Source organism: Megalops cyprinoides, chromosome 9 (genome assembly GCF_013368585.1).
Source record: "Megalops cyprinoides isolate fMegCyp1 chromosome 9, fMegCyp1.pri, whole genome shotgun sequence".
NCBI lineage: Eukaryota > Metazoa > Chordata > Actinopteri > Elopiformes > Megalopidae > Megalops > Megalops cyprinoides.
The window spans coordinates 11,738,561-11,753,049 of record NC_050591.1 but is presented as its reverse complement, the minus strand read 5'-3'; the positions used below and the strand labels follow the sequence as shown (position 1 = coordinate 11,753,049).

General features: G+C 39.6%; 1 protein-coding gene across 1 annotated transcript; it reads left to right on the top strand.

The window, feature by feature from the left end:
- The first annotated feature begins 11,312 nt into the window (after nucleotides 1-11,312).
- On the top strand, nucleotides 11,313-14,169 carry LOC118782943 (NTPase KAP family P-loop domain-containing protein 1-like). The gene is made up of 4 exons (XM_036536575.1): nucleotides 11,313-11,325; nucleotides 11,455-11,583; nucleotides 11,884-13,661; nucleotides 13,927-14,169. Exons 1-4 carry the CDS (start codon nucleotides 11,313-11,315, stop codon nucleotides 14,167-14,169), a joined length of 2,163 nt encoding a protein of 720 aa, XP_036392468.1.
- The last annotated feature ends 320 nt before the right edge of the window (nucleotides 14,170-14,489 follow it).

Genomic DNA, 14,489 nt, shown 5'->3' with positions numbered 1-14,489 from the left:
ATCAGTCTGGTGTTAAAATAAAATTGGGAAAGCCATTCTCACACATCCCCCAGAACACATCAGATCATTTGACTATATGCAGATGAATTCACAGCAAAGAATGTTTGAATTCAAGAGCTGATTAATATTTAATGCACATTTTCTGAACTACTTTTACACAAATGTGACTTCCCCTGAATATCTCATGGTCATATATCATTTTAGAAGCCCCTTTGTTTGGTAGTTTGGTCATTTTAGTCAAGGTTGTATTTTTAAGGTCTGGGCTTTCGGTTTCAATATATGTATTTTTCATTTCAGTGTCAATTTATATTAAAAGTGAGGTATGAAATATCTTCCAATAATAGAGCAAAAATGGAGCTTATTACTACAGTGTGCATAAGCAGTGCAACAGCACATATAAACAAGTGTTCTTACTCCCATCTGCATAGAATATAAATGAAGATCAGCACTCTGTACACATCAACAGTGAAGCATAATGACTCCTCTCTTCCTCCTACCTGGAGTAGGTGGTTCTGTTACAGCTTTTACTCAAGGTACACCGGGTTACAGTAGCATTTAATGAGGATTATAAAGCCAGCTTGTCTTTTGGAGGTGGTCTGAACAACAGTCAATCATTCATGTTGAATGCTCATTTGGGGTTGCTGTTGTAGTTGTTTTCCAGATGATAAAATGGTAATGCTGAATCTGAGTGCTACTGGAGGCATCCAAACAGCAGCGAACCGCACCGGCAGCAGAGAGCAGGCAATGTAACCGGTGACTGCACTAAGCAAGGGGAAGCTGTTGCAGATGCACACAGCCTGTAAACATGTACGGATTCAGTGCTCTAACAGCCATAGATCCTCATGAGTGATTCACATATTTTTCTTTTTACTTAGTTATAGTGTATGCGCTTTTGAAGGGAATACGTTTCCTTATGAGTTCAGCACAAAAATCTTACATAGCATCAGTGGAGGAGCTACCAAAAATATGCATTCTTGTATGAACACACTTTATGGTGTAGGTATTTCTTGAGGTGCATACAGTACATGCTTTCCACTTTCAAGCTCATCACAATTTGTGTCAGAGGGACAACAGTGGGTGGGTTTGAGGCTTTTGAATAAACATCAGTTAGACTATTCATGTCCCATCTCTCTAGGGAGAAGTGAAAGTTGGATTCATTCAGGGTGTTTGACAGAGAAGTGCAGACATAGTTTTGCTCCCTGAAACTTTTATTGCATCGACAGATAAAACATCCCCTCCCTGTGAATCTTCCTGAGGTTCCTGTAGATCTTCCTTAGGGATCAAAACACTGTCTTATTTATTTCTGTAACAAAAGTTTTAAGACCAAAATAATGTACGCACATTCCTTCATTTCCTGCTCTGGGTTCAAGTCCTTTACATCGTAACTCCTGGAAGAGGATCCCTCCAGAGGGTGGGAAAAAATATATAGATATACGTGCATGACATATTGAAGAACAGGAAACGGCACAGACTGCAACATCAATATGTACTGGAATGGTGGCTGACCAAGTGGGATTTCAGGCTGAATGAGAGTTAGCTGCGTCCATGGATCCATTGTGCCTAGAGATTGTTAGCTATAAAAATCTGCCTTACCGTCAAAGTTGGATTGCGTGTCCATGTTTGTGCCCAAGGTGCTGCAGCATCAAAGAGAGGCCTCCCACTGCAGTGTGATTAGATCCATCTAGCTCTGACCACTTTTCTATTTTTCACATCCCAAAAGCTGCATGCTGGCAATAGCCCTAGCGAGCCCTGCACTTAGTGGTACCATAAAGCTGGGTAGCGGCAGAAATGGCAGCACTTATATTTCTATTGAATTGAATGACTTCGATAGTCATTGAATTGAATGGTTTTCTGCGCTGCATCTAAACCATGTGACATGGATCTTTACTACATACAGAATCGTGGGTAGACCGGACACAAAATAAGAATCAGCACTTCTGTAGAGTTTTTATATACTGGTAGGAGTCTCTCTCCCAAGTACAACAGTCATCGCTTCAAAATTCCTTGAAGTCCTTGTAAGTCACTCTCTGTGTGAATGAATCTGGCTGAGTTTTTTCTCTCTCTGTAATTTAATGACCCTCAAAAGGCTTTTTCATAGTAATTGAAAAGAAATACACAAGTGTGCTAGCAGTTTTAAAACAATTTAATAATACAGCATTAAAAAGAAACACCTGCGGACGCTAGCTGAGCTCTACATCCCAGGTTTTATCCCAGCCATGTCATCAGCCAATGATGACCAGGAGCCTACAATGGTGGATCAGACTTGCTTTGCTGGAGATGCGGGTGGGCAGGTTGGCTAGGGTCCCCTTGTCTCACCACTTTCAAGTTCACTGTGTGACTTACAGTGCAAAGATTAGCTGTTGGCTGTGTACAAATGGATTGGAGGATTTCATTGCATTTCAACCTCCTGTGCGAGTGCAAAGGTTGACGTGATGAGATGAGCCTCATATACATTTGGAATTTCCAAATTAAAGTCATGCAAAGGACAATAAAGATGTGCATGTGTATGTAGAGCTGTTGCCTTCCCGCAACTTCGACAATTCCATCATTGTATTTAGATGGTATTACAGGTCATGTGAAGTAACACATCCTGATTTTCCAGATATATTCTTGCTAGTATGAGGAATCATATAGACTGAAGCAAATTTCTCTGATTCTTCATGCCTTTTTAAATTATGAATTAGGAGTATAATGCAATGCATTAAGTGCATGCAATACAATGCAATTTAAATTTCTGTAGTATTCTCTCCCGTTTGACTGGGTTCTTAAGTCCATTACCATTACACACAGCTTTTTAAATGTTTTCAGATCCTGTACTGCTAAACAAATGAGTAATTGCCACACAGCTACAAGCACGTTTCACACAGTATTGTACAATAGTTTGTCAAATAATCATAAAAACTAACCTTAAACAGTCACAGAGTATGCATATAGCATTTATAGTTCAGGTTATGCAATCCTTCTAGACCGACATTCAAATTCATACCTGCTACATAGAAAAGAAACAGTCCTGGGTGGCCTTTAAAATGCCTACTTCAAAAAACAAAAGAGATGAGTAAGCAGCTAACCGACTTCCCTCCAGGAAATTTTCAGGAAGTGCAGCAGCACTCTACCCCCCACTTCAGCCCTGAAGAGAACTACATGAAAAAGTCTTGCCAGAGCAGTTTCAGAGACACAATGGTTTTCTCCTATCCCAGGTTTCATTGGGATCATCTCATACCTCTGTCAGTGTAACTCTTGATTCCACTATGACAGTCATTTCCTGCAATGTGCCGTTGTTGGTTTTAAAAAGCGGTGTGGTGAGCAAAGTCGTTGTGTAAGCCTTTCGCCTCTGCATGATCTGCCCATTCATCGCAGTTCTTGCACAAGAGCTTCGCACAAGCCACGGTATTTGATTCGCCTTCATCCAGATGCGGAAAACATTGCACCTCACGGTCTTAAAAACTCCAACCCCCTCCAGCCAGTCCAGGCACCACAATACCACAGAGGTATAGAGAGTGGGATTGATTCTTGTCTCATGAAAAATCCATGAGCGTGACCCATCTTTGCTCAGTTCCCCAGGCAAGCGAACTAATAATGAACTAATGAACTGTGTTCACTTCTTCCACGCTGTTGTTTATCCAGAGTGGTTTGGGCCTTTAAATGTTTCCTTGCTGCCAGCTTTTTTACCAGTGTTCACTCTTGTTTGCTTGCAGCGTTTGTGTGAGACGCTGTTATGCCGCATGTGCATGCTGGTCACCGAGCACCATGGAGGACAATTAGCAGGACTGCATGCTGTAAGAAAAGCCAGCTCTGGTGCAGCACAGAGTAGAGTATTAATGTTCAAACGAGAGGAGGGGAGGCAGGGGGGTGCTGAGCTGTGTGTGCTCTCTTTGAAAGTGATTGCCGCATTCATTTTGATCAGAACTGGGTGGCACGGTGTAATTTCAGAGTTGAAGGACCGCCGGGGCCCTCTGGAGTATTTGGCAGAAGCTCGTTAGAGCTCTTTGTACCTCCCCCTTGTGCATCATAAGGAGTTTCTCTCGGTTCCCTCCCCGGCAAAGTGCGGATAATGGTACTTAAATAAGAGTCCTGGCTGGTTTGATTTAACGGTAATGACTACACTCTTCTACAGGAAAGTGTTAACAGACAGAGACAAGAATATGTGGTATGGATTAACTGCTGCACCTGGTAAACTGGGTGGCTTACAAAACCACAATATAAAATATAAAATGCGCGCACACACACACACGCATACATATACCATATATATATATATATATATATAATACACACATACATACATGGACACACACATATATCTGTGTGTGTGTAAGGTGAATGTATCCATGTGTGTGTGTGTGTGTGTGTGTGCATTTTATATATACATTAAATACACAATTCCTCAATAATTAAAATTCCTATGCCTCTGGAAAATCTTCTATCATGGTGGGAACAGCTTGCACACTTCAGAAAAGCATGAAATTAACAATCAAATTTGACCTTAAACTGTGTCCCTGTTGAACCGATTGAAGTCACACAGTTATTAGAAGACCTGAAAACTGCTCTTGATGTCATTCAGAATGTTTCAGACATTGATTTGGCCAGGGACACTTGAAGTGTTACTGACACTTGAAGCGTAATGCCTTAGGGTCTAACAGGATTATAAAATGGGTATGGGTTTTTATATTTAAGAGAATTTCTGCTCTGTGGGGGGCAGGGTAAGAGAGGTGCTATGTGGCCACTTTTTTCTGTTATTATTCAACATCCTTGCAGCTACAGTCTGGAATAACTGACAGGATAAACTTCAGTCCGCATTCCCAGGAAACCACTGTAATAATCCAGGCGGTAGGAGAAAATGGCGAGGGCATGTTTTTCCTGCATCTTCAAGAGAAAAGTTACATCTCAGAAAATCAAAAAGGGTACCAACAGAGTTACACTGGAAAGAGGAGAGGGACCTCTAGAGATAAGCTGATGTTTGCATAACCTTGATTCAAGTATGATCACTTAAAAAAACTGACTCCTTCCTTACATTTTTTAACATAAAAACAAGGGTTCTTAGGTAGTTAATGCTTTACCAAGAATACAAATTGACAAACATAATACCTCAGGCAGCACACACAGAACAAAGAAAGGGTAAACTAAAAGTGCATACCACAAATCACTCATAAAAGTTGTTACACAGAGCTCTAAGCAGCACTGTAATAATTAGCTACTGGAAAAACAACCTTCCCAGTACTAATGGCCAAGCGTGAACACCTCCATTGTAAAAACAGTCTACTAACACTTCAGAATATGATGCAGTTATGCTTGCTAAAGAAAGCATAACTGAGTCCGTTATGCCTTTTTAAAAAATGATAGTGGTGATTTTTCGGTCTGCATTAGTATAGGCATTATTAAGCAGGAGGAAAGGGTTGCCAGACTGAGCCATTTCTGTTTAGGGGCTATAATTGGGTATGTGATGGAAATATAAAACATGTCAACAGTACATATTTTAAAATGACCTGAAATGCTTGACCCTAGCAACCCTGTCTCACTCCCTCATATCACATTTAGTAACTATTAAAACTAATATTTTACATCCACAATTTATTTGGAATGATGCAATGTGCAGTTATGCTTTATCAAGCACTTGTAGCTACAGTTTTCTAAAGTGCTACTTATAAACTTTACAACAGAGAGAGAAATGATGAATATGGGGTTAATTTGGAGGGATGCATTTACAATGATGTGCATAGTTTATACTTGCCAAGCAACATATAATTTCTACATTTAATTAATGATTCACTAATTTCATACCTTATTGGTTTGATTTCTCTGGTGATATTCTGTAAAGAGGCCAAAACTCCACCAAGAGCAGTTTCTTGCATACTCATTACAAATAAGGCAGCACAAGTTAAAATTCTTAAGTTTTAAATATGAGAATTAGTGGAATATTAAGTGAATAATTCTTAAAGTGGAATTGTTGGGTGTTGGGGTGGGTAATAGATACATGCCCCTCAGCACCCTTACAAAGTACATAAAGTGTTAAGATTAATCACACAAAACAAACACATTTGATGGCATCAGATAAATGAAGTGGATTAACTGGCTCTTAATCTGCTATGTTTTTGCTCATTCAAAGTCTGAGGGACAAGCAAATCCCAGCATTTTGTTAACCTGACACAGGGATTCCCATTACATATTCCATCAGATATTACTCTGACATATAATATCCATTACTATATACAAAAATTTTATCATAAGGGTCATATAGAATTGTCCATGTCAATGGTCCAAAAAAAAGAATAAAAGAGGATAAAAGATTAAATACTATAGAATAGAATCCTTCTCATGTGATGCCGTGCTTTCCTGATGGGCTAGCATATTATATTTTTGATAGACACCTCCTACATTCCTTAATCTCAGCAGTCACACATGCTACTTTCTTCTTATCTGCAGCAACAACACAGAATGCAGGGGTCAGCAGAGTAGTTATGGACATCAGTCCATTAATTCTGGATGTAAAGAGACATCCTCCGATATATAAAATTTATATAAAAAACCTTGCAAAAGGATTTCCTTGAGAGGTTGAATTTAAAGATATGGTACTTCCAGTTGAAACAAATAACTAGATGAGTAAGTTCACAAATGCCTTTTTGATGCCGATCAACCTCAGTGTTTGTGTCTTTCAAAATGTCAGTAAAAAGCATTAAAATACTGTTCAGATTTAAATAGACATTACTGGAACATAATTTATGATTTTAAAGGCAATATCCCCTCAATCATGCAATCCACTGGTCCTGCCTCTAAGTCTGCCCCTAAACTGAATATCCAGGGTTTATATTTTGGGATGGAGAGCTGGAACGATGCATGAAAAGAGTCTAATGGGTGCTTGACCCAGTTTAGGAAGGTGGTAAGATAAAATAGGGCTGCTCTATGCACTTTTTACATGATATTCCAGAGAGAGGGTCTAATATTAAACCAAGATCAACTTATGCTTTTGAAAAAGTTTAAACAAAACAAAATATGTTAAAACAAAATATGAAGTCATCCAGTAACGTTTGTAAGCATGTTGTTGAGTCAGCTATTAATATTTCTACTGGCAGTGCTTCTTCTTGTTTCATTTAGACATTATATATACTCAGAGGTCTAAGAACAAAACCTAGGGGACTCTGTGTTTCTCTTCAGCATAGGAAAAAAAAACACTTCTATCACAAACAGAAAATTGTCTAACAGGTATTTTCTTAAACAGGAGAGACCAGTAGAGTGTATTTCCTGTTAATAATATCATTTACAGCATCAACAAGATCATTTCCTGATTTTTTTTTTTTTTTTTAATTTTTAGGTTGTACCACAATGACAGTTTATTAATAAGACATACATTGTCATTCCCCCACTTAAAGATTTTTTTGTGGAAAGGGAAGATTATTGTTATTGAGGTTTTTGTATTTAGAGAGACCTTTTAGGTGAGTGATTTATTACAGTCATTTTGAAAGAGTTAGTTGCAAACTGCTTGGAATGGGAGGGTAATAGGATGACACAAAACACATATCAGCTCCTCTATAGGCTTCATAAGAATATTATCCAGCAAATATGCAGAGGAAAATAAAGTCATATTTATTCTGGATATGTAGATTTATCTATCACACATAATCATTTTAAAGATTTCTTGGTCCCATCAGAGTGAGGCATGCTGTTGTCTGCTTTGTGTTTACAGGTTCTACTCCTTGTATGAGTTTTCTTTTTTTCAAATGTCATTCATAGACCTGTTTGGTAAAAAAGTAGAATCATTATCTGTACATGTGTGGAGTGTTGGCAAGGCTTTACCTGGCATTACCTGTGAATTGAGCTGCTAGGTCAAAGGGATTGTTGGCCTTGGTAACATCTGAGCTGTGAGATGACAGTGAGGAACGGAGCCTTTTATGCTTCTTTTATTTGTTAGATTATCTTTCCATGGCAAGAAGAATACCTCCAATTTTCTACATCTCCATGTGCAATCTATCCCATGGCATGACTCTTCATGTAAATGCGTTTTCTTATTGTACGCAGAAATGGGTCTTTTTTAATGTAATGATGTCAAGTGCATTCTCTATACTTAGATAATAATTGCCAGCAAGCAGGTCTATGGATCTCTGAGGGAGAGCAGTTTAATTGTGAATGTCTAGACCAAATTAAACAACTGATTCTAGTGTATGATGCTGTATATGAGTAACTTGGGTGACTTTTTGCACAAGACATACTGAATCAAATGAAAACTGAATATTATAGTCACCATGGACGAGAAATTCTCCCAGAGATCAAGGTGGCTATGAGAGTGCTACCATTTGTATCAACTGATAGGTTTAACTGAGGAAAAAAATCTCCAGATTCCACTAGAACTGTCTAGTATTGCTGTGGTGGCTTATTAACATTCAGAAGTTGAATCAAAACTGAATGAGATTTAAAATCCGCAGTTCAGATTAAGAAAAGTCAACAGCAGACTTTATGCTGCAATGCAAATTAATCCCAATAATCATTTGTTCCACTTCTGTGCAAATGTTTAGTAATCTATTTTATGTGGATATTTTGATTGAACAGTATTATTGTCATTCTATGTGTCTAAAAAGATTCAACCAATTTGTAATAAATGTAATTACTCCTCTGGTATAAGCTTTGAGTAATTATAAAAAGTACATTTAAGTACTCCGGTCTATAGTTTTCCACTTCTGTGATCTGGTTATTTTTAAGTAACTGTATAAGGAGACATAACTCACATATTTAAGTTTCAGACTAGTGCCAACTGAATTTCTGAACCAAATGTGTTCCTGTTCATTGCTGCACTCTACTTGCCAAAATACCACAACAAAATGTTGATGACAGTTTGATCTTATCAGGTCATGTTTCAAGTAGATACAGATAATGAAGGTTGTGAAAGACTGGGAAAAAGCCAGTCATGTTTTTGGTTGCTACAAGAGGTAGCCCATTGCCTCACATGAGTGGACTGAGACACCAGAGCAAACAAGGTAAGGCAGACTTCCTTCACTAACCGTATTAGAAAGAAAATATATTTTTTTCACTTCCCATATTGCTCTGGGAAGTATTGTAACTGAAGCTGCTGTCATAATATTTATTAATTTATTTGTTCAGCAAATAATTTTGTGGTGGAAAATTACCCATTGATAATGTGGCCTTATTCAGCCTTCTTATTGGCTTTGCAGGGGCCACATTGGAATGGTGACAGACCCATTTATTTTAAACCAAAGGTGAACTCTGCAAAGATATAATCTCTCCAGCTCCATAAAGATATGATCTCTTAATGCAGACCGAACACAATAACCCATCAAAGGTCTAAGACATGGATAAAGATAACAGAAGCAGATAGGATTCTTATGTGAAGGTCATGGTGTAGTATGCTTTCTGTTGAAACTAATTCACAGGCATTCTGGAATAAAAGTTGGCAAAGCTGGGTTTTCACAAAACTTTGTTCAGTTTTGACATCTGTTGTCTCGTGGGCTGTATTTGTAAAGCTTTGTGACATAAGTCTGTTGGTTAACGACTTATTACTACAAAATGCGCCAAAATGCATAATGATCTGATCCACAACCTGAATTGCGTGTCCAGGCAAATACTCAACATTGTGGAGCAATGTGATGTAGCAGCAAAGAGTAAGGCTCATGACCCATTGAGCCGCTGACGTTGTACCCTTGGAAAGAACTAAATTGCCTCAGTAAATATCCAACTGCATGAATGGAGAAAATGCACAAAAAAGTCAAATAGAAATACTGAAATACACAAAAAAAAAAAAAACGTTTTGCTAATGTTCGATTTTGGTTTAAATAGTGTGCTTTGAACAATATGCCTGTTTTCTGCCTGTCTTTCATACAGTGTATGATGACAATGAAAATGTGAATTGACAGACAAATGAAGCACCCAGAGGAGCAGTGTAGCCCAAGCTGTTATCTGAACACTATTTAATGGTTTTAGAAGTAGAGCTCCCTTACCACCATAAATAAAATTCAACCCACTCCACTTAAGAGCTGTTATTATTGAAGCGACTGGCATTTTTATTGTGCATGTATAATTTATTAAGCATGCCCACGGGTGGGAGACTAATAACAAAAGCTAGGAAATATGTAAAAAAAAGAACGTCTGCAATGGATTTCCGCTGCAGTGGTATGTCATCACTTAACTGGCAGCTACATAATCATTCCCTGCTTAACTGAAGCAACAGTCTTTAAAGAAGACAATTGCGGCATCGCAGTCATTACACTCTTGGAACTTGCTTTGCACTGGCTTTTATATTGCATGGAATATTTTGCAAAAAAAAAAAAAAAAAAACAAACTGCTAAAAATTTTATTACTTTAATCATAACCCATGTTAATTAATGTGACATTTAGACTAAGTGTTCTGTAATAATAGTAATAATAATAAAACAAAATTTTGTTGTTACAAATTAATTGTCGGACAACTCCAATAATTGTGACTGGTTGACATCACAACGTGTACATCATTGATTCATGGGGGTTTGACTTGTACTAGAATCACGTTTGAAATTAAATTTGACTCTTGCCATTTATGTTAAAACACACTAATGAAATATTACATAAATTGAAAGCTAAAGCATCTCCTTACCGTTCTGCTTCACACAGGCTGAAAGCATTTCTAAAACGTATGCCATGGCTTGCATTCCAGCCCAAATGTATTACTCTATGTTGTGTTCACAGTGATAGAAAACCCAATCATCATTTAGATGGCTGTTGTAACTATATTCTTCAGGAAACATGCTGGATTACTTGATGGGGACAATGAACAGTACTGTTGTATTTATTTTGATAAGTATAAGATGAAAGCTTACTCTTTTTTTCCATTCATTTTTAGACCTCTGGGAAATTAGTGTGTGTGAATATTCAAATTTAAAAATGCGTAAATAAAACATCAGCATTTTCAAAGTATGAGTGTGGATTGTTCACAAAAGCTATTCTGTTTTCTTCTCCTCATCAGAGTATAAGTAATATCACTGTCATTGATACTATCATAAAAGCATTATGAGTCATGGTACTGATGTCACTTCACATTGCGCGCAACAAAACCTTTCATACCGGCATTATAATCCTGAGTGGCATATCATAAAAGTGTTATGAGGTGGAAATGTCACTGTCCATTATGTGCAATGCAATTCCCCATCGATCCAGTCCTCCTGGATAACACTTCAGGTTTAATATGCCATGGAAGGACAATGAAGTAAGTTACAGTCATTAGCCTTTAACATCGAGTAACAGTGTATCCATCCCTATTTTGTAGCATTTATGAGAGACGCAACTTGTAAACCTGTGAATGCAAGGAGAGGGCTCTAGTGTAACAGCAGAAAAAAATGGACACAAAAGGTAAGTAAACTTTCAAGCAGGACCAGTACTTGCTTACACCATGTTCCATATACTGTATGTATTGACATATATTTCGTAAAGAAAAACTTTGATTCCTTCAGGGCTGTTGTCCTTTTCTTCCATCTTCAGGGGCCATGCTTGATGATATCTACGCTTATGGCCTTTCCAGAACTCTGATACAAGTTGCGCCTCCAGCCACCGTTGGGTTGTACTCTCCATGTCAAAAGCGCTCCGAGACATTGCTTCAGAAGATCAGAAGTGAGTTTGAGATTCATATCTACGCTGCATGAGATGTAATGACACTCTGGTGATGCAAACACGACCCAGTATTTACATGTCTATGAGAAGCACTGTAATGCAGGGGTGAGGGAACTGGATTTCCGCTAAAGGTTGTGAGCTTCAGGGCTTTCAGCAAGGTACTTAATTGCTTTGGGAAACATTAAGCTGCATAAATGCATAATTTATAAACTAAGATATGTGTATCGCATTGAGTAAAGGTGTCTGGTACATGACTAAAACAAGTTAGGCTGAATTCATGTTTTTCCATCTTTATCTAAGATTATATGAACAGGGAAGCAGAGTGGAGAGAAAAGAAGCACAAAGAGGATGTTCCCACACCCACCTTCCTGGGTTCTCTGTTTTGCCTGTTTGCCATGATTTTCCTTCGGCCCGTATGGACTGAGGAGGGGGAGAGGAGGAGGAAGAGGGTGAGGTGGATATTTGTGCGTTTCAGCGCCTGGCACTTCGCCGGCAGCGATAAGCTCTGGGCGGGCCTGGTACTCCAGCTCTTTAAAGCCGTAAACCGCAACATCGGAGGCCTGTTCGTCAGCGTTTACAGGGTCACGCAGTACCCCTTTCCTAAGAGGGTCGAGAGCCAGAGCCAATCTAACTGGAGGCAGCGGAAGGTGTGCGGCCTGCCGGTCTGGCTTGTCACTCTGGTCATGGCAGCTGTAAGCATAGGATCGTGTGTCCTGCTTTCCGTGACTGGTTTCCGGGTGAAAGTGAACGGCACTCTGGGCGGCCTAGCAAGTGTGGAATCCATGGCCATTGCAACCCTGGGGGCACCTGCTGCCATCGCCGTCCGGTTCATTGTAAGGACAGCCAAAAACGTCCTTTTCAACCAGGGCAGCAGCATCCAGAGCAAAATGAATAAGTCAGCCATCAGTGAACAGATGGGGTTTATGGACAAGGTGAGGAAGGAGGTGGGCATCCTGGTTGATCTCATCCACTTCATGGAAGTCATAGAGAACAGAAAGATCCGGGTCATCCTCGAGATCACCAACTTGGACCGGTGTGGCTCAGAGAAGATTATTCAGGCCTTGGAAGTCATCAACATCTTGCTGACAGGAGAAAGTTCTCCTTTTGTGTCCATTCTGGCTATAGATCCCCGGATTGTGGTGAACTGTGTGGAAAACACTCCTCTGCATGACAGGTCAGAGAACAGTGGCTACGAGTTCTTAAACAATATTGTCACCCTACCCTTCTCTGTGCCTGAGCTAGGTGTGGACTCCAAGCTCAAGGTTTTCAAAACCCTTGCAGAGAGTCGCCTTGAAGTCATTGTAGACGAATCCAAAGCGACAGGGGCTCACACTGCTAAGCTTAGTTCAAACAAGGAGTCGGCGCTGGAAAAGGGAATCCGAGATGACAGTGTAGTGCCGTTCATTGGAAATAGTGCAGGGGAGATGGAAATAATTGAACAAGGCATCAGTTGGGAATACTGGGCAAATCAGATCAAGGCACTGACAAATGACGTTTTGGAATTTGTTTATACAAAAGGCAGCCTCCAAACATACATTGTTGAACATGACATGCATATGAGAAGAATAATCAATTCAATCCGCATGTCAGTCGTCATCAAGGAGGGGATGATAAGGGATTCCTGCTCAGCAGAAGAGATTGCAGCCTGGGTGGTTCTAGCCAACATGTGGCCGTGTCGACTCAGCTGGATTCTTCATATTGTGGAAGATGACCAACAGAGGGCTGCCATAGACCACCCTGATGGGAGAGACCACATTGATAACGCAAAGACTTTGTGGGAAGTCTTCAGCGAGTCAAGCATTGAACTGCACGCACTTAGAGACAAGATTGTATTACTCTTTGAGCAGGACAGTGACCCCGATCTGTTTGAAAGATTTCTCAAAATCGATTTCAGGTTCACCATCAGGGATATTGGCAGGTTCATGCCTTGGACAGTTAATCTGGACCAGTCCATTAAAAAGGAGCTGGACAGGATCAGGGAAAGCTACAGAATGAGACACAAAGTGAACCCCAAAGCCCTAACCCCACTCCCAATAAGGGCCGTCATTGGAATGAGTACAGACGACATCTGCAAAGAGGTAGAAAAAAAATATTTACAGTACGATATTTTACCCATTTTACCACCAAATTTCTCCCCAAAATATTTCATAGAGTGTATGCTATGCAGAGTTTCATGATTAAAACATTACTAGCAAAGTTCTTGCTTGATACACACAGCTGAATATTCAAAACCAAATGTACTAGCAAGAGGACCTGAGAGATTACTCATATCACATGCAGGCCTATGTCACACATTTACCATTGCCTGAATTGCATTCATTCTCACTCTTCATTTGCCTCTAGATGCAAAAGCTGAATTTCCCTGAAACACACCAGAAGCTAGTGAGGGAGAATCGACTCGACGGAGCATCCTTGGCTCTCGGCGACGACGGTGAGATCAAACGAGTCCTGCAGATGGCCTTGGGTGAATGGATCTCTTTCAGCTTTCACTTCTTGGGAGGCAAGCCAAGATCCAGCCCCCTCACATCAAACACAATGATGGCTCTGCACAGCGGAGATGTTCCCTCCACCCTCCTCGGGAGATGATAGCCGGGAAGCCTCACGTTGTTCTGAGTCTGCCTTTATTGCACGTCCTCTAACAGAAAACCCTTCAAAGTCTGAGACTAATTATGAATATTATGTAAGTGTGTGGCGTGCTCAGAATAAAATATTATTTATAAGATTTCAACTGAAGGTCTCACAACCGAAGTATTTGTTATGCATTTGTTGTATATTTGTTGTGCATTGTGCTATGATCTGTTTTGTCTTCATGCACACTTTTTCTGGTCCATTTTTCTGAATTCAAAACTGTATATGTATGTGGCACAGCTTTCCAGTCATCAGTCTTTTTGGAGTAATAGTCCACT